At 42.9% G+C, this 20,618-nt stretch overlaps 1 protein-coding gene across 4 annotated transcripts in view; it reads right to left on the reverse strand.

Annotated features, from left to right (window-relative positions):
- Positions 1-407: 407 nt before the first annotated feature.
- Positions 408-20,618, reverse strand: part of LOC308335653 (RAS guanyl-releasing protein 2-like) — a 56,939-nt gene continuing 36,728 nt past the window's right edge. For 2 of the 4 annotated variants that reach the window (XM_080792760.1, XM_080792759.1), the window contains exons 10-17: positions 18,147-18,227; positions 17,245-17,367; positions 15,316-15,431; positions 14,538-14,679; positions 9,350-9,386; positions 7,348-7,506; positions 4,401-4,463; positions 408-4,190 (exon numbers count right to left, since the gene is read on the reverse strand). In XM_080792760.1, coding sequence (XP_080648886.1) covers positions 4,405-4,463; positions 7,348-7,506; positions 9,350-9,386; positions 14,538-14,679; positions 15,316-15,431; positions 17,245-17,367; positions 18,147-18,227 — 717 coding nt within the window. In that variant the 3' untranslated portion in view covers positions 408-4,190; positions 4,401-4,404. The remainder of the gene's footprint in view (positions 4,191-4,400; positions 4,464-7,347; positions 7,507-9,349; positions 9,387-14,537; positions 14,680-15,315; positions 15,432-17,244; positions 17,368-18,146; positions 18,228-20,618) is intronic. The other 2 variants (XR_013966069.1, XR_013966070.1) reach the window with 2 other exon arrangements.

Raw genomic sequence — 20,618 nt, forward strand, 5'->3', positions numbered from 1 at the left:
AACAATGCATTTCCAATGGGAGTCACATGGTTTGACCAAACATTTGTGGTGTTCTGTTTCATGGTGGACTATTATTTTTCATAGCGCGACCTCAATTAAACATAGTCTTTTATCTCAATCTGTGCCCTAAAATGGGATATATGATGACAACACACCATGGGAGCCACCGGAGGCAAACGATGGCTTCTAAAAATGGCAAATAAAATAGGCTACTATTAATTCTGGATCAAATTAAATGAAACAAACCCGAGATATCTCGTGTTGGCAAAGGCGGTTGCGAGCACGAATCCAGAGACTTCGCGTTCAGTGTGGCAAATATTGTGTTTTAAGGGACAAACATTAATGTACTATATTATTACCCTGAGAGATTATTTCACAGACGAAGCAAGAAAATAGTCCAGCCAGTATAGTGACATAGCCAGTATTTACTCTCTCTTATACATCTGGGAAAGAAATACCTCAAACAGCTTTTATAAGGGAGGAAAACCTTGATCAAGGACAAACAATCAGTTACAGACTACAGTATATAACGTGGCACTTCAAGGTTCACCTCCATCTCTTCGACAGGCACAAGCACCATGGAAATATTCAGCTATTTCTTTCATAGTGACATTCAAGATTGCATGTGTCCTTAATTAAATAAAGGAGAATTACCCATGCTACATTAAAAAAAAACTATTGTTGATGTCAGGCAGAAACCTCCTTACTTACTTAAATTAACTAGTGTTGTTTTTGGCAGCAAATTTCTATTTTAGTTTTAGTCATAGTCTCTTGATTAGTTTTCACTTAGTTTTACATTTTAGTCACCTGGAATGTGTTGGTTTAGTTTTAGTCAACTAAATCTCATGCGGGTACTAAAATCTACTTTGGCAGGCCTTGATGCCGTCATAATGGCTGAAAATAGCCGATCTACAAGCACTGCGACGCGTTGTGAGCTTGTAGATCGGCTATTGTCAGCATGCAACCAAGTGTAAAAGGACTTATACTGGATCTTTTGTCTTGCTACCTAACATTTTAGTCTAGTTTTTATTTGTTGACGAAATTGTCAGTATATTTAGTCTTAGTTCATCATAGCTTAGTTTTCATTTAGTTTCCAATATAATAGTTTTTGTCAGTGGAAAAATGTAGTCGACGAACATTTTTCGTCTTTGTTTTAGTCAACAAAAACAACACTGAAATTAACGTCCTATACTTGGTCACAGTACAGCATCACAGAAAAAAGCATCAAAAGTAGTAGATCTGCAAGCAGGAAATGCGATGCGAAACGACACGCTTTGCGCTTGTAGATCTGCTACCAGTGTTGATTTTGACTTTTTTTGGCATTTTTTTGTCATAGTTTTAGTCAACAAAATCAACACTGTCTGCTACTTTTGCTATTTTTCATCTGAATCCAGATAAAACAGGTTTACCAGGTCATACGAGGTTTCCACCCAACAGAGACAATATGTTTGGCAATAAGAGACATCCTGGCTATAGAGAACGGAGCTCAGGAAGCTTAAAAGCATGCACGGTAAAACATTAAAATACAACTGGTATCAAAATAGATTCTCAGGGCAATATCCCACCCCCCCTCCCCCCCACCCTACCCTACTGCTGTCAGATGAAAGATACCATGATGTTGGTGTGTGGTTGGTTTGCACATGTACTGTAAAATACAGTACAATACTTTTAAATTGTTTGTATTCGGTTATTTTGTGTATACATATACTGTATACTAGGTATTGTCTGTTCCACTATATTGTCTTTTTAATCTTGTTGCACTATTGTTGTTATTGTCACTGTGACTTACTGTTTGCCGTTTTATTTCTTATGTTTTTGCACCGTGGATGAGAGGGAAACGCAATCTCAGCGCTCTGTAAAGCTGACTTTGACTTTGCTAAAAGTAGATTTGACCTTAAGTGAGCATAAAATAAATGTATATGTTCTTTTTTAAATGTATTTATCCTCATTTCCTAAATAAAAATATACAAGACATGCAAGCTTGTAGATAGGCTATCTTCACAATAAAATATAAATGTAGGTTCAATTAGATAGGACTTACGGTGATAAATGATTAATTTGACATGATGAGGGTTTTCATCTGACAGCAGTGTTTTCCTTCTGTTTTGCTACATTCATTCATTCATAGAACGCTATTAGTACAGAACGATCTCATCTGTGCACTCACTGGCAGTATACTGTACACTGGAAGTCAACAGCACAGCAACTATACCATACCGCAGGACAGTTGTACTGAAATAAACATGACAAAAATATACTGTAACACTGTACTCTGTACATCACGATCCGTTGTCACTGTCCACGCGGTGGTATAAAGCAGTGGTTCCAAACCTCCCCTGGATCCATCAGGACCCACTTGGAGATCTCATAAGGGGCCCCCCACCTGTTTGATCACAACCCATTCCCCGCCAGGATTCATTCATTAATTCACCTTGTATTGCCAGGATTTCCCCCCGGTCAACCCTTTGAAGAGCCAAAAATCTGCGACCGGATGTTACGTTGTCTTCTAATTAATGTGTGTGTTGTCGCATATCACTTCTGGTTTTGCGATGAGGGCAGAGAAACCATGATGGCGAGGATCACAGCGTCGACTATGGGCCGTGGAATAAACCTGATATTAATCAAAATGATGCAGGTTCACGCCAAAGGTGGGGACTGGGTTAACACGTACGGCATTTTCACTCACGTGGTGTACTTTAGGTAGCCTATGTATTTATTGGTATCAAAATGAAATTTATTTTTCAAGATTTTCATATATACTGTAATATATATAGGTCTATGTTACATTAAAATCTTAGTGTTTAGCCAATTATTTGAGGGCCCACTTGCAATACCCTTGCGACCTAATGGACCACAGGTTAAGAACCACTGCTTTCAACTGTTGTTTACGTATGTTGTCTGCAAGATGGCTGCATTCTCCACTACATATCTGACAATATCAATGCATTGGAGAATGTCTTTTTTTTGTCTTCTTCTTCTCCTGGATATGACATAAAAATTGGTCCTACAATTGGCCCATTGAAATCTACTTCAAAACAAGACGTTACAATACAAAGCAAGAGGGTCTCAGAAATACTGAGACTGGTCTATGTGGCATTAAGTTTACATTCTTGGCAATAACAGCACCTGTTTTTTTTTAGAAACACATGGGTAACACATACATGTACAGCCATTGCAATCTGCAGCAACGTGCACGCCAAAATAGAATTTAAAAAAAAATCAACTACTCCCGAAATTCTAACGAGTAAATATTCGTCTGATTTACTCTTACATTTAAGTGTTAAAATAAGTCATGTTTTTCTTTCTTTCTTTCCTTTTTTTGCAGTATAGAGCGTCGCAGTCCCGCCCCCTTTCAAAACGACGAGGGCAACAGAAGAGAATTTATCATTCATAGACGTTTCAAAAAGTATTTATTTAAAGGAGCATTCAGTGATTTGGAAAACCCCCCGCTCCGCCCCGGTAATAATAAGTGCACATGCACGCACTACAGTGGGGGGGACACGTGACAGGCCAACAGCACACACACCAAGGCTCAACCCCGCTCGATCATGATTGGCAGAAGGCCCCTCTCTATCCTGATTGGATGAAGGCTGGGCCACGTGCACCTAGCCAAAAACGAAACCTATGGTTTTTTGACCCCCAGCCCCAGGGAGGAACTCCTTATGGCCCGCACACTCTATAGTAGGGAGGATTATCACAACAAAACAAAAAAGAATTGATATTTGAATTAAGTGAAATCAACTCGGCTGTACAGGTCTTTAAATAAATACTTTCTGAAACGTCTATGGAAAAAAATGTAATGAATGAAATTCTCTTCTGGTGTCCTCGCTGGGGGACGAGACTGCGCGCTCTATAACACTACATGTTGACATGTAACCAAAATGCAGAGATTTTACATAGATTACCACATACAAAGACATTCCACTTTGAGTTCACATTTCTCAGCACATTCGTCTCTTTGCATGAAGGGATGTTGTTGAAGTTGCAGTAACCATATCTGTCCACTAAATGGCAGCATGTAGTAGGTATGCTTTGTCATGTTCAGTGCAATTCAATGTTCTGTTTTTTGAGGCCTGTCTAGATGTCTAACTGACATTCAGGCTGCACTCTCTTCTCTCTCTTTGCCACAGCATGGCTTCCAACATAAGTGCTGGAATTTCCAGCTTAATCCGCCAAGCAAAGGAAGGATTCTGGGGGGAAAAAGAGCAACGGCAACTTCAACAGACCGATCAATCAATGTGACACATCCTCAGTGTTTTCCTTTTTCCTCCTCTTCAAATATCCCCGTAAGCCCACTCTTCCTGCGTTAGATGGTCTTGTTTAAACAAGACAGCGAGTGCCTGTGGCCGTGGTCAGGCCTCGGAGCCCGAGTGCCAGCAGAGGTAAATAAACATCCTCACCTGGTTATAGGTGGATGTCAAACACACCGTCTTCCACCGTCTCGATGTCTTCTTCCGCAATGACTGGAGGAGAGATGAAAAGAGACGGCAAAACGTAGTATTATATTTGAAATGTATTGTGTTTACTACTCAGTCAAGAGTAACCTGCCCTTGTAAGAGTGTGACAACATAAGTGACCACCACCGAAATGGTTCATTGGCTATAATTTCTATTCAAATCAAATCAAATCAAAAAAATAGCCAGCGGAGTGCAGCCAGTAGGAAGAAATGCCTCAAACGGTGATTAAGTGAGGAAACCTTGATCAAGGACAAACACTCAGTTGTAAACGAGGCACTTCAAGGTTCACCTCATATGCACTTTTTATCTTCATCATTTTTCAAATACTGTAAAACCACGGAATGTCAAACTCGCTCACAGACACTCATTAGACTTATCACTATAATAATAGTGAACTGTAGGAAAGACTGCTTTAATCTCCAGACAAATGGACCACACTTCAGAACTCTCTAAAACTGAATGGATTGGTCTCCATAGAGACATTCAGGGTACAACTTGAGGACACCTGATCAATTACCCCAATTTTAATTTGGATTAATTGACGTAATACTTTTGAATGAATTTGTATTATCAATGATGAATTGTACATGTTTTTATTGTGTTGTGGTAGTTTTATTGTGTCGTGTTATATGTTTGTCATGGACCCCAGGAAGAGTAGACTATAGCTGCTACTTCTGTGGCAGCTAATGGGCAAGAATAAAGGACTGCAGCTGCATTTGAGATTATTTCAATGTTGTTCATGGATTCTTAATAGGACTGGTTGTTAAAGATCCCTAAATATTCAGCACAACAATTGAACGCATTGGAGATGACCTCTTGGGTGGGGTGGAATTGTCAATGATCCCGTGGTGCCACCAGTACGACACATCTTCAGTTGTGTATCCCGACCTCATCGGATGTTTCGGCCACTTATCACAAGACACCCTCTGCCGAGGTTGGCCCACCACAGGCTGATCAGACTATATACATACAGCATACACTACATACAGATTATACTGTATGTGTTGCACGTTGTTTCAAATTGTATAATTTGGCCTTTGCTCCAACACCACCCTTAGGCCAAAATATCCAATTACTGCACACACACACACACACACACACACACACACACACACACACACACACACACACACACACACACACACACACACACACACACACACACACACACATCTCAAAGTTGAATTGTGTGTAATTGTCATTAACCTTAACATGTTCTGCAAGGATGAACAATAGTGATTTTGGTGACTCCATGGCCTTTCATCATCAAGCACCAGCATTCATGCTCCCTGGAAGGATTTGAGAGATCCAAAACCTAACTTTGTCTCAGGCCTCAGGCCAAATTATCATCTTTGCACACAAGCTATAATAATGTCCATCAGTGCTTGCGTTGTGTATTAAAGGGTTGGGTGCGTGCCAGGGGGGGTTGTTGTGTATTAAAGGGTTGGGTGCGTGCCAGGGGGGGTTGTTGTGTATTAAAGGGTTGGGTGCGTGCCAGGGGGGGTTCCCGGCCAAATGAAGAACAGTTTCACTGTTATTTCAACAGCTAAGTTTAGCCCAATGAGATTAGTAATGCATAAGAATGACTATTCTAGATCAAACGTTGATTTCTGTAAAGTCTTTGGATTGGATCTGCAATGCCGTTGTTGTTTTTAACTCTCCAATTGTTTCTCGGAGCACAGTGCAGGTGGCTCACCTGGCAGAGTGCACCATATTGGCTCATTCCTTGCACAGCTCTCTCTCTCTCTCTCTCTCTCTCTCTCTCTCTCTCTCTCTCTCTCTCTCTCTCGCTCTCGCTCTCTGAATAAAGCATGCCAAATGCTAAAAATACCCACCCAGCTCAAAAAGCAAGGAAAGCCATGAGATTGTCCTCTGTTGAGCGAACCAGTCTATAATTACTTATATCCCACCGAACAATGTCTCTTTGTGAGGTGATTGTTGATTGGATGAATGCACAAGTTTGTACGTCTGTATATAGAGCGTCGCAGTCCCGCCCCCTTTCAGAACGACGAGGGCACCAGGAAATAATTAATTTTCCCCATAGACATTTCAAAAAGTATTTATTAAAGACCCATTTAGACCTGAGGTAGATTCACAAATCCGGTTTTCTGAAAAACGCATGTTTCTATGTCTTTCTCTATGTCGTTCTCAAACATTTTCATGTCAAGGACCCACATAATTATATGTATGTGTAGGGCGACCCCCATCTGAAAACATGTTGTTTCAGGGACTCCCCCAGAAGCAAACATATGCGTTAAAAACGTTCGCTGCGAAAGTATATATTCAAAGATTTGCACACGTTTTCACGATTTAAAAAAATAGCAGATCTACAAGCTTGTAGAGTGGCACTCATAGCTAAAGATTATAATAATGGTTAAAACACCAAAAGGGGTCGAACAAAGCCTCGAACAAAGCAAACAACAGCCGAGTTGACAAATCATGACAATAAACAACATGTTTTTGGGCTGAACAAATAATTAGAAAGAAGGAAAAACAACAAAATAAAAGTGTTGTACCCTGCCCTTTTTTCGTCTTTCTGATTATCTGTTCCGCCCCCAAAAATGTGTTTATTGTCATGATTTGTCAAGTCGGATGTTGGCTTTGTCCGAGGCTTTGAAGGTCTTTAAATAAATACTTTTTGAAACGTCTATGGGAAAAAATGAATGGGGAATTATTTCCTGGTGCCCTCGCAGGGGGCGCTCTATAGGCCTAGTATGTGTCTGTAGCACATTTTCCATTTGTTCCCTTCCATCAGACTGAAAACAGAGCTTTTCCTACAAAAAGGAGAAAGGTAAAGTGTGTGCGTCCGTCCGTCCGTGTGTGCGTCTGTGTGTGTGTGTGTGTGTGTGTGTGTGTGTGTGTGCGTCCGTGTGTGTGTGTGTGTGTTCACCTGTGTTCTGCAGGCTGGGCGGGGTGTTGGCGGGCGGGGGGAAGCTGTAGGAGCGTGCCTGCAGGCTGGGCGGAGCCTCGTGGCTGATGCTCTTGGTCCGCTTGCGGCACTCCACGGCCAGGCGACCCCGGCACGCTTTGTGGCAGTTCACCCCACACGCTGAGGGGGGGGGCACAGAAAGACTTCAGTGCAATCACAACAATAACTGACACGTCAATGTTGTCATTTACTGGAGAGTTGGATGTCAATAACTTCCACAGTTGTACGGGAAAGTGTACCACCCACACACTGTACAGGATTGACTGGTTGAGTCACCATTATTAGGCAATGTGCCCAACTGCCCATATAACCAATATAATACATAATGGCTGTTAAAGGGCCACACAACAGCGGTCCCCAGGTTGATTCTCAGTCAGGGTGGTGGTCCCTGGTTCATAATCAGTTGAAAATCCCTGCTCTACAGCGTAGGTCTTAATTGCCCAGCGTGCAATATGCCAGTGCCACTGGAAATGGGCATCCGATATCTGGAACGCACATGCGAGCGCACGCACGCACACCTGCCTATACCTGTCCGTTGATTGCAAGGCACCTTGCACTCCGGCTACAAATATGCCAACGTCAGCAGACAAAACTTGACCGTGCATGGCTGACAGTTATCTACTACTGCAGCATGGACAGTGGACACACTCACACTCACACTCTCTCACACACACACACACACACACACACACACACACACACACACACACACACACACACACACACACACACCCTGCTAAAGACATTCCGCACTGCAGGCCATTAGTTTCAATTACATCCCTGTAGTTCCCTCTTGGACTCTGAGCGTAGGCTAACAGTGACACGGGGGAAGAATGTGGGGGAGGGGTGGGGGGAGATTCTCAATGACTTCCTTCGCCTCTCATTAATGTACACACACACACACACACACACACACACACACGCAGGCACGGGCGCACACACACACAAGCACATACACACGGTCAGGCTGTCAGTGAAATGCAATCTACACTAGAGAGTGGACAGGATGCAGGGGAGCTAGGGCGGGAGCGCACAGTCCTGATGTGTGCGTGCGTGCCTGCGTGCACTGGCACGTGTCGGAGTAACTATCTCTGCAGACCATCACTGTTTAATTATTTGTCAGTGAGTTGGACCGATAGGAAGGAAGGAAGATTGATTGGGTTGGGTTGGGGAGATGATGATGATGGTGGTGGTAGTGAGTGTGTAAGTCTGTGTGCCTGTGCATGTGCGTGCGTGTGCCTGTGCTGTACGTGCGTGTGCCTGTTCATCTGCGCGTGCGTGCCGTGCGTGCATGGCGAAAGCAAATAGGTTTGCCTGTGTGTGTAATGTGTGTGTGTACACTTGGGAAATAAGGCACCTTCTTCAAACAGCGCTCTGCCAGAGACCCTGAACAGACAAATATTCCACCCTAGTAGTGGGATCATTGTGCTCATTCAATCACGCACTAACAGGGTTTGAACGAGGAAATAAAAGGGGCCATGCTATGTTTGCCATACAGTAGCTTCCACGTTGTTGACATTCAGCCGACCGTCGGTGTGTGTGTGTGTGTGTGTGTGTGTGTGTGTGTGTGTGTGTGTGTGTACGTGACTCTGACTGCTGTCTGGAAATCAATGGGAATGGCATAAGCTCATTCAATGCTGCGTTTGTATAGGTTTTCAAGGTTTTCAACCTTTTCCATGTTTGTCCATTATTTATTCAGCATTTAAGACACGGACCACCATTTGATGAGATTTCGTCTCCCCGACCTAAAACTTAGAATAATGTTGTCGCCGTCTGCTAAGATTTTGTCCACAATGAGAGACAACAGGCAAACGTTGATCAAAAAAGCTATTCTTCTGCATTATCTAGGATAATTGTATTGACTTCTTGTAACTTAAGTACTGCAGATGTTTAACAATAAGTGTAGATTGCCGTAGAAACCTCTGTGACTGACAGAGTTTGTGTGATACGGTGGCTCTCTTACCTTTACACTTGTAGCCTTGCTTGTAGAATCCCCATATCTACAAAAAGAGACAGACAGAGACAGAGTTCTATAAGACAAGAGATGCCAGCAGATGCACAGTATCGATTCAAGTACAATTGGGTCGTCTTCAGAGTTGACGACGTTGATACGAAACCAATCAGACAAACACATCCAGAGAGATGACAGCAGAGAGAGAGAGAGAGAGAGTTCTATGAAAACAAATGATGCCAGCGAGAGAATTGCCCGGATGAAGGGCAAAGGAGAGGAACAGACCATCGAAGGGGTAAAGAGTGAACAAGGTCGTGAACAATAGAACACAGAGGAATAGAGAGAGAGAAAGATAATGTAGAATGGAGGACGGACAGGGAGGCCGTGGGGCCGTTCAGATCAAGCAGGATGTGTGCGGCCGGCGGGCAGGCGGACGAACAATGACATAAAAGAGACGTCTGCCACATCTGAGGATAGACAAAAAAACACTGACCTCTTCACGCGCGCCGCACGCATACGCGCACGTGCACACACACACACACACACACACACACGCACACACACACACACACACACACACACACACACAGCAGGAGGCCCGTTGCACATTCAAAGGCTCGCTATACAACAAAGTGAACGAAGGCACTAGCAGACCACCATCATAAACAGACCTAGCCTCCATCCATCATCACAGGTTTGACCTTCACTGCCACTGTTAATGGCACCATGTGCACTTCATGTGTACTTCTCACCATGAGTACTTCAAGGTCCTACACACAGTGCATTCATTCCTCTTTGCTGCATGGCCACTTACCATACTTGAGTTGTAGTACATTTCTATTCCAGGGAACTACAGTGCTGGAGTAGCCTCGGAAACCCAGATGTTTTTATTTCCAGGGAGAAGAAAAAAAGTCTGGGGCCGAGTCCACTTCAATTCGGCATACAATAGCGCAAACGTCGCGCACTCTCTGCTGATTTCTGATCGTCTGCACCATTGTTAAATTGACGCGCGCGCACACACACACACACACACACACACACCTCTCTCTCTCTGTCGCTCTAATTAATTAGTCTCATGTCATGCAGCTACGTGTAGTTTCTCCCGGCGGATCCTGCCGGGAGCTGCCTATGCCATAGAAAGCATAGGTGAGTTCCAGTCTACCCCTGCAGTGACTCAAGAAGTGTAGCCGATTGATCAATTTGATCAAAAGATGTTCTCCTTATTGCATGTGTTACTCCACTACAAATACACAAACAATGCCTCCAAGAAAAGAATTATCCCCTCAAAGGTGGATTGCAATCTGGGGGTGAGAAGGCGAACAGAAGGTATGCGAATGGATATTGTAGGGTTATCTCATTGACAATCTTCATACCACAAAAAAAAAAAAAGCATGTGTCCTTGCTAACATTGTACTAAAGATATGAAATGCTAAATGGTTCAGTTCATAATAGAATTCAGACTCCACCACCGGTGCAAGTCTCTTCTAATGCAAATAAATAGGGACATCCCCATACCTCAATTTCTGTGTTAGCCGATACCGATACATGTTGTGTTTATAGCTATCTCTCGTGTTGTGTTTATAGCAGACTCCTCACTGAAATGCAGCTTTGAGTGAAAAAGCAAACTACACATGTCCCAACATTGTATTTACCTGCCATAGTGTCAACCCCTTACCCCTGTGTCGGATCGCTGGTTAGACTGGCATATTTACCGATGACCCGATATGACAAATAAGGGCCGATCCGATACTTTTCCCGATACCGATACAGTATACAGGACATCTCTACAAATAAAACATCTGTGCACACTGTATTTCCCATGCACTACAATAACAAATACTATTTCAAAATAAAGAATGTTCTTCTGCACTATCTTGTCCTACCAGACAAACTCAAGGTTTGTTTCCCTGCAAGGACACAGTGTTGCATTATTATGGCAACTAAATACTGCACACAAACACTTACCGTGCGTACAGCAGGGGTTCTCAATGTTTTGTCAGGCCAAGGACCTCTTAGCTGAGAGAGTGTGTCAATTCATAGTTGTTTGTTTGTTTACACATCTTCCCATGAATATGTTGGATTTGTGTATTAATGTGTGAGACACCTAACCTGTTATATTACACAATATTTGTGACCAGATCTGAGAGCCTGCCATTGTGGAGAAAAACTGAATATATTTATATTTTATCCAAAATGAGCACGGGCAGACTCTTCACATACTATAGACTAGAGCATGTCTGAAATAAATATTAGAGCTGAAATCGACATGTAAATAAGTCAACTTGACCGTTGGCTAGTCTGGTCTGCTGACTCTGCTCCTTTTCCCTCTACACCAACTCTCCAAGCTCAGTGTCTCTGCTGCAACAAGAGGTTGGCTAATGGCTAATGTTCCCCTTAGAATAGGATTAGGGATGTGAGGGTTGAAGCTCCTAATGCACAAAGATTTGGTGCCCCCCTGTAGTAACGCCTATTGAAGAGCCCTGCCGTACAGTGACAAACATTGGTTAATCTCCCAGTGTCCCCTAGGGTAGGTACTCTCACATGTTCTCCCCGTGTCCCCTAGGGTAGGTATATACTCTCACAAAAAACATGCAGTAATCCTGGTCTCTAAACTATCTCCCCCTGGCCAGCCGGGGCGCCTGATGGAGGGGAAATTAACTGCATGGTCGGAATAACATGTCCCTTCCACGTGCTACATCCTGCCGGGGAAACTCTCCCCTGTCAGGTGAAAAGAAAAGAAGCAGCTTGGACTCCTCATGCATAGAAGGCAGCATGAGGTCAGTCCGCTGCCCCCCCCCCCCCCCCCCCAGGTTGGCGCCAGGATTATATAGGATAATTGACACAAATGAGTTACAAAATTGTGGGATAAAATGTTTGAGTAAAAAAAAAAAAAAACATTCCCCTCTTACGTGCCTGAACAAAAATATCACAGCTAGCATTGTTTGTCACCCATGGTGAAAAGCCAGCAGCTGTACAACATCTGTGACTTTAACTATTCTCTTTAACATTCTCTTTTGGTCACATTCATTGATGACTTGTGTCGACTAGTGCATAATGCATAACCAAGGCAGACAGATACCCTCTGAAGTTATTTTCTGCAGTGAGACATGACAGAGGACATGATAACTCAATTCCGCTCTTTTCGAATTCCAGCACGGTAAAGTGCCAAAGGCCCTCCGGACGGAAGCACGCGTGCTGCTGTAGTCTCATACATACGCAGTACTAAAACCACAACGCACACGCGTGCTGCTGTAGTCTCATACATGCGCAGTACTAAAACCAACGAGGTCAATAACTCCACTACAGCTTTGAACTACCCCCGCTGAGCATAATGTAGAGTTTAATCTCTGAATCATTAATAGGACGATAAGACTGGAGCGGGCTGTCGTTAGAATGGAATATGATTATAAATATAGATCTGAGTCACTGGGGTGTGTGTGTGTGGGGGGGGGGGGGGGTCACTGAACTCCATAATGGTTGTGGGCGGCCAGGCATAGGCTTGTTTCTTTTTCTTTTCATTTTTTAGTGTTGACCGTTGAGCCAGAGAAGAGAGCTGATAAATGGGTTTGCAGACAAATATTATTTTTGAGCGCTGGCCAAGAGGAAACCACAAAGCATGTATAGGGCGCTGGAGGAAATGGCTGGTATATCAGCCTCATACCACCACACACAGACAGACACAGGACGAGCAGAGTTGTACAAAACGACACGGGTGTTTATCTTTTGTTCTGTGTTGCCAATTTTAAATAGCCACGTAAGGGGTGTGGAAATGACAGAGCATTATTCCTCTTATGCTGCGTTCACACTATATGATCGGTGTGTGAAGATTACACAATGCATACCATTGTCTGTATCTATGCTTGTGTGCACGTGACCGTGCGTGGCGTGTACCTGACACATGTACAGTACCTGGTGCATAACAACCTGCACAACTGAATGACTACAACAATCTACAAGTGTGTATTTGTGGCATTTTGTTGTAGGTTCTTCTCAGCCCACAAATTCACCCCCTCAGCTCCTCATTAACGGCTGAGTCACTGTTCAGCTCCTTCCTGGGATAATAGTACAGGCAATGAGGGACCTTGGGGATGGTTAAGGGCCAAAGGACAGTCACACAGCTTGACAGATATAACGCCGCCACACACAGGAGGGTTACTGTGTGGCAGAGAGTGTTATTGATCTTCTCTGCTACATTATGAACCCTCCAGGTCACTGGGGACAGGTGTGCTTTCTGAACACGGAAAAGTATAGCGTTCAGCTTTCATGTACCACCATCTAGAATAAACTCCCACGCAATTGCAGGTCTGCAACAACGATCTCGGTTGTGCTGTAGAAGACTCTCGTTTGCCACTTGGGCGGTTTTCAATATTTTCTCTTGCTGCACCGCATAGCTTATTTATATATTCTAACTTATTCTTGTTTTTTTAATAGCTATTCTTTTTTATTGTGTTCAAAAGCCCAGTGCGTTTCCATTGTACTTGGAAATTGTCTTCACACTAAAACTATTCATAATCTTCAGTGTGTCACCGTCGACTTAGCACTGTATAAAACAGGGCTTAATGTTGAATGCTGAAGTAACACTTCAGGCTGACTCAGAGCTCACAGACCACACAATGCTGAAGGACACTGCTACATGAGTAAGACCTTTGCACACAGACACCTTCCAGCACCTTAAGAGCTAGAACCAATGACACAAACTCTTCATGAGTCATGACACTGCTTCTCCTCTGATGGTCTGATTATTCCTTGTTTTGTTGTTTTGTTTGCAATTTTCCATTTTGTTGTACTTATTGCTGCTACGATATCTCAGGAACAAAAACTAAATAATGTTACCGGTATACATGTGTCTGTACACAAGCTGTAACACCAAAGAAAAGAGAGCTCAATGGAAATAAAAAATAGAGTTGAAACGTTGAACCTTAATTGAACCGAGAGCTGATGTTTGTTCTTTTGCTGCTTGGCTCTGCTCAGACAAAATTATATGTAATTGGCCCGCCGACCCCAATCTGAAAATATGTTGTTCCAGGGACCCCCCCAGAAGCTAAGATTTGATTTAAAAACGTTCGCTCTGAAACAATATATTCAAAGATTTACACTACATTTTCAGGATTTTTCAAAAATAGCAGACCTACAAGCTCGTAGATCTGATATTTTTCAATAGCTAAAGCATGACATAATGCTTAAAACATTGTGCACTCACAAAGCCGGCGCAGTGTTCGCAGAAGGTGGGCTTGACGTAGGTGTTCTCGGTGAACGTGTGAATGAAGCCCATCTTACAGTTGAGCAGCGAGCTGGCTTTCATGAAGTAGTCGATCATCTCCTCACGGCTGATCTTGCCGTCCCTGTGAGAGCAAAACGGAAGTAAAGAGTGTCAGGATTGATTGATGCTTGACAGGTGTCTGTCACAGCTGTCACGGCTTCCATTGATTCCTAGAATAACAACTGAATCACTGAATGACTTCATGTATTTGATGTATGTTTTTGTTCTTGCTTACTGTAAATCGCTCTGGATTAGGAGCGCCTGCTACAGTAAATGACCGAATTGTAAATTGTAATAACGCTAATCCGCAGGCTTGATATAACTTTGAGAGTGTACAAATGAAACGGTTCCATTTGTATACTCTTAAGCCCTAACCACACCAAAGGGTCACCATGCAACTCCTTGGGTCCAAACGGTTGCAAGGAGTTAACGCTTGACCCTAGCGATTCAAGTCATTCAACGCTTAAATCCAATAGCCCAAACCCTTTGGTGTGGTTTGGGCCATTGGATTCCATGCGTTGAATCACTAGGGTCAACGTGGGTCAACGTGCAACAAGACATATCGCTAAAACCGCCTCGAACCTTTGGTGTGGTTGGGGCTATAGAGTTACAGACCCATGAGGGTCCATTTGGTTCCTAACTATCTATCATTTAGCTGGAACTAAACTCTACTCAGGACCACTTTGAGAACCACTGCGCTAGATGTCTGGTCTCTTACTGGTTCTTGTCCAGTTCTCCAAACTTGCTGAGGTAAGGGAAGTTGTTCCTGATGGCTTCAAACTCATCCCTGGAGATGTGTCCATCGCCGTCTGCGTCAAAGTTCTTGAAGACCGACTGGAATGACCAGAACATTTAACGGTTTCATGACATTCATTTTCAACCTGGCCATGTTATTATAGGCAAATAACAATTTCCTGAAATAAACACAATGATTTTCTTGTGAAAACAGCAGACCTACGAGCTCACAATGCATCTCCCGACTCATTGTGAGCTAGTTTGTAGATCGGCTATTTTCATTAGCGCATCACAAAGTATATAATAGGGCTAAAGTGGTTCATATGTGATTGATTATGTATCACCGATCAGCCAATGTAAAACAACGATATGACGATCGGATCAATTTAAGTTATTTAGTATTCACTTGATTTGAACTCTGTCTTCAATACAGTATTTTCTGAATCCTTATTTCAAAATGTACTATACAATCATCATAATGCCTCACGAATGACATTTGTTTGTTTTTCTGCTTTATTCATATCCATAATTCAGTGTTTTCTGCAGTGTATGAGTAATTACTGTATTTAAAATAAAAGTGCTGTTTATTTGCTCCACTGTGGAAGAGATGTGACTATATGAACAGCATGTAACCGTTGAAAAAGGACTCTGAGGAAAAAAATCAAATTACTATAATCCCATTATACCGGTATATCATCATACTAAAATTCAGCGAATGTCTGTCTGTCTGTCTGTCTGAATGTCCCTGACAGCGCTTTATCTCAACATTGCCTGGCCCAATCACTCCCACTTTTCACACACAGGCATGGACCATAATTACATGGAGGTCTTAATGGAGCCCTTTTTCAGATTTGACACATTAATGATTTATAATGAATTTATTAGTGGATTAAAAAATGCAAAAATGGGTATTGTACTGTCTATATCACATGAATATGAATGCAAAGTAGCGGTCCATGTGTGGACAGGCTACCTGTCGCCGTTGTGCATGGTGAGATGTGTGCAAACCGTGTAGTTTATCAGGAGAAGAATACCAAAGGATGCAAGATTTATCAGTGAATTAAAAACACACCGGGCGCAGTACCCCCCCACGGCCACAAGAGGGGGGCAAATATCTCACAACGGGTAAGGGCTAGTATATATAATCCAATACTTTCTAGTTCTGGTTACTATGGCAACAGATCACTCTGTGCCAAGCCAATTTAGCTGAAGATCCAACTGCGTGCTACAACAGTTAACATGTCAACATGTAGGAGAATAGGCTGTAATTAGCACCGAGGTGTTTGTGTGTGTGTGTGTGTCCATTGTACCAAGACATCAGAGACACATACTTCCCACAGATTACAACCACACACAGAGATTTTGAAAACATGACCAATGACAAAAAACTCCCATATCTGCTGGGCGAACACAGCAAAGATTTGTGAGTTGCTGTGATAGGAGAAGGATATCAAATGGAACACAACCACCCTAAAGACTAATCATTGTGTATATTCCTGCACTATACCTGCATCGAGTGACCTTGGTACATAGAATTTGATCTATTGAAGATTCTGACCTTCAAATGTACATCATTTTCGTTTTGATTGTATTGCTGTATTGTTGTATTGTTCTTTCTGCTTTGGCAATGTAAACGTATGTTTTCTCATGCCAATAAAGCCCTTTGAATTGAATTGAATTGTGTGTGTGTGTGTGTGTGTGTGTGTGTGTGTGTGCATTGCATGCGTGCATTGTGTGTGCGCATTGGGTGCATTGCATGCATTGCGTGCGTTTCGTCCATTGCGTGTGTGCTTTGCGTGTGTGCATTGCGTCAGTGTGTGTGTGTGTGTGTGTGTGTGTGTGTGTGTGTGTGTGTGTGTGTGTGTGTGTGTGTGTGTGCGTGGGTGCGTGCGTGCGTGAGACTGACACTCACCTCCACCATCTTCTCGATGTGTTTCTTGATGATGGTCGGGTCGGCGTTGGGTTTGACCGACACGGCCCACTCATCGATCATGCTGGGCTTAGGGTCAGGGGTGGCGGGGGAGGGGCTGGAGTTCTGTTTCAGCCCACCCATCACCCACCCACACCAAAAAAAACCTCAGGTTACATCATACATGATAGCTTTTATACTCATCACTGTGTTTTATGAAAAATTGGACCATTCGACCCCATTCGTAGAGAACAAAATTGTGTTTTATTTAGGCCCTGTGTGGCAAGGACTCTCTGAAACTGCACAAACTGGTCTCTATCGAGTCATTTAAGGCACTACTTGAGGATGCAACACATAGTGACTGTACTTGTTTTTTTGTAGCCCCAGTGTATTAGCATTATATTATGTTCTTTTTAATATTGCTCATCTATATTACACCTTATGTAAAATTGTGTTATTTGCTGTTTTGTATGTGTGATCATGTTGTACTTGCAAAAGAGAGCATGCTCTCAATGGTCTTCCCTGATTTAATAAAGGTCAATAAAATAAGCTCCCCTCTACTACTGGAAGTAACTATCATCTCTCTCCAAAAGCACTTGAATATGATTGAATATGACTAAAGCTCATATTTCACATAACACCAATGAATCGATTCGAATCGATTCATATCGTCGGGATTAATATCGATATATCGTTACATGCCTAGTCTGTGCACAGTTATATGCAATGTGTCCCTCTGGCGTGAGTGTGGAACAACAGTGCTCCCTCTCTCCATCGTCAACGTTGCCCACCTCTGGGTTACGTCATCGACTATGCGTCTGTCTGTGCACAGTTAAAGGTCGGTGGGGAAGATGACGATAATGATCTCCTGTATAATGGACCGGTGTAATAAAATCAATGCTCACCGCGGGCCTGGCGCTGCGGGGCTCTCGCTGTAAAGACATCTGGTAGATCTCCTCTTCCGTGTGATACTGGTCTAAGGACACCTGCACAGCACGGCGGAACAAATGGAACAGCCTCGTCAGATCGTCAAAATGTGGAGTTATAAAAAGCTTTGCCTTGTTTCGAGTCATGAGTGAAAAGTCATTTTTTTACACGTGGCGAGATGTGCTTTCACTGAAGCACTGATGTTTTTTTTGGGGGGGGGGTTTTAGATCGATAACGATCACCGATCTTGTGCATAAGGGGAAAATGTAAATATTTATTATAATATTTATTATATGTCTAAAACTGTTCCCGTGTGTGTGGGGAGGAAGGGGAGAATGTTTAGGCCTGTAACAAAGATGCAAATTTATATTCTACTATATATCTGATTGACTTTTATGCCACTTAAAGAAAATAGTATAAGAAGTTTTTTCTCCAGATAGGGTAAATTGCTGATCACAGATCGAGTCATTTGGAGTAAATATCGGCCGATCACCGATTGGTGGCTGATTGATCGGAGCATCTACATGCCAATTCCCAATTTTCCCCACACACATTTAAGTCACTGTCACCGTTAACTCCTTGGCAATAAAACAATTTCAGATGGGGGTCTGTCTGTGGAAAATACATATTAATTTGGGGTTCCTTGACATGAAAAACCACTGATTTAAACAACATTAGGAATGAAGCACAAATAAGACCCCTTTTGGTGTTTTAAGCATTATGTTATACTTTAGCTATTGAAAAATAGCTCAGCTCATAGCTTGTAGATCTGCTATTTTTTGTAGCACCACAGCGCCACAGTTTTTTTTTTAACTGTGGCGCAAATCTTTGAATATATATTCTTTCAGAGCCAACATTTTTAACTCAAATCTTTGCTTCTGGGGGGGTCCCTGAAACTTAATATTTTCAGATGGGGATCCATGGCCAAATACAGATAATTCTGGGGGTCCTTGACATGAAAAGGTTGAGAAACATTTCAGAAAACTGTTAGGATTTAGAAGCATTTTTTTTTAACGGCCTCAGGTTAAAAATGGGTTGAAAACAAGCACATGGACAAGTTTCAGCGGAACAGTGTAGGAGTATAAACAGAGTGACAGACTAGTACAGCCAAGATTAAAATAGCAAGACATGCCATCTCCGCTTTACTTCCCGTATCTGCGTGAAGTAGGTGGATGCCTTTTTCAGGACACCGGAAGCAGGTTGGAGTCTATTCATTACATTAGAAGAGTGAACAGCTTATCTGAACCATTCTTTAGCCTCATGGTCACTGACAGTGGCCTTGTGGTTAGAGTGGCCGCCCTAAAACTGGGAGGTCGGGGGTTCGATCCCCGGCCGGGTCATACCAAAGACAATGGGACCCGATGCCTCCCTGCTTGGCACTCAGCATCAAAGGGTTGGATTGGCGGGGTCAGATCAAATAATCAAATGATTCCCAAGCACGGCATGGCTGTGGCTCACCGCTCCAAGAGATGGGGCACATATGGAAAACAAATTTCACTGCGGTAACGTGTGACAAATCGTATGACTTTGACTTTGATAGAAATATTGGACCACAATACCACACAATATTCCCAAGATTTTCATACTAAAATGGATTTCTTTCAGAGACAAATCAAGAGAAAATCAACTTTGTTAGACCTTTTCTCTGTCCCGACAACACACTCTCGTGGGATTGCCTACCAGTAAACATACTGTATGACGTTTGCGTGATCTGCCGTCAGACTTAAGGTCCTTTCAAAAGGGCAGCGATTAAACGCGAGCTAGTAATTCATTTTCAATGAGACCTGCGTTTACTTTTCTCTGTACGTGCGGAGAAGTCGAAGGGGGGGCGACGACACAAGCGTATTGCTCGTTTCGTGCACACGCCAATGACTGACTAGACTTGGATTCTGTTTAGCATTGTTTTACGCTTGCGTTGTACCGCCCCTCATGAGCAGACCTGGAGCAGACGTCTGCGTTAATCGATGCCCGTCTGAAAGTACCTTAAGGATACCATTTGTAGGATTGGTGTACCATTTCGCCTCTAGTGGCTCTAATTGGGATGGTCTGTCTTTATAAATTCCAGGGCCAGTCACATAAGGTAATGGACTTCTCACTGACAGGTTTACAGGTTCATCATTAGAATCCCATCGCCAAGACGGATAACTGAGTTTAATCGATTTCATACGGCTGGCTTCTGTAAAGGGATGCTACCATTGCAACATATGTTCGAGCGGCCCCAGCTGTCCCCCATAATCATCCACTGTCATTTGTTGTTAGCTACATTCTTCCACACAGAGGTGTTCCATACACTGACTCTATTGTGTTCCTGCATGGGCTATATTGAGTTTAAGTGGTTGACACCAGGGTGGAAATTGGATTTTTGATTGTTTTCACCTCTGAATCGCAGGATCGAGGTTAGACTAGAATATTGAGGATGCAGTAATAGGTCCTCTTTATAACGAGCATTG

This window comes from Protomyctophum bolini (assembly GCF_963924005.1).
Source record: "Protomyctophum bolini genome assembly, chromosome: 20".
NCBI lineage: Eukaryota > Metazoa > Chordata > Actinopteri > Myctophiformes > Myctophidae > Protomyctophum > Protomyctophum bolini.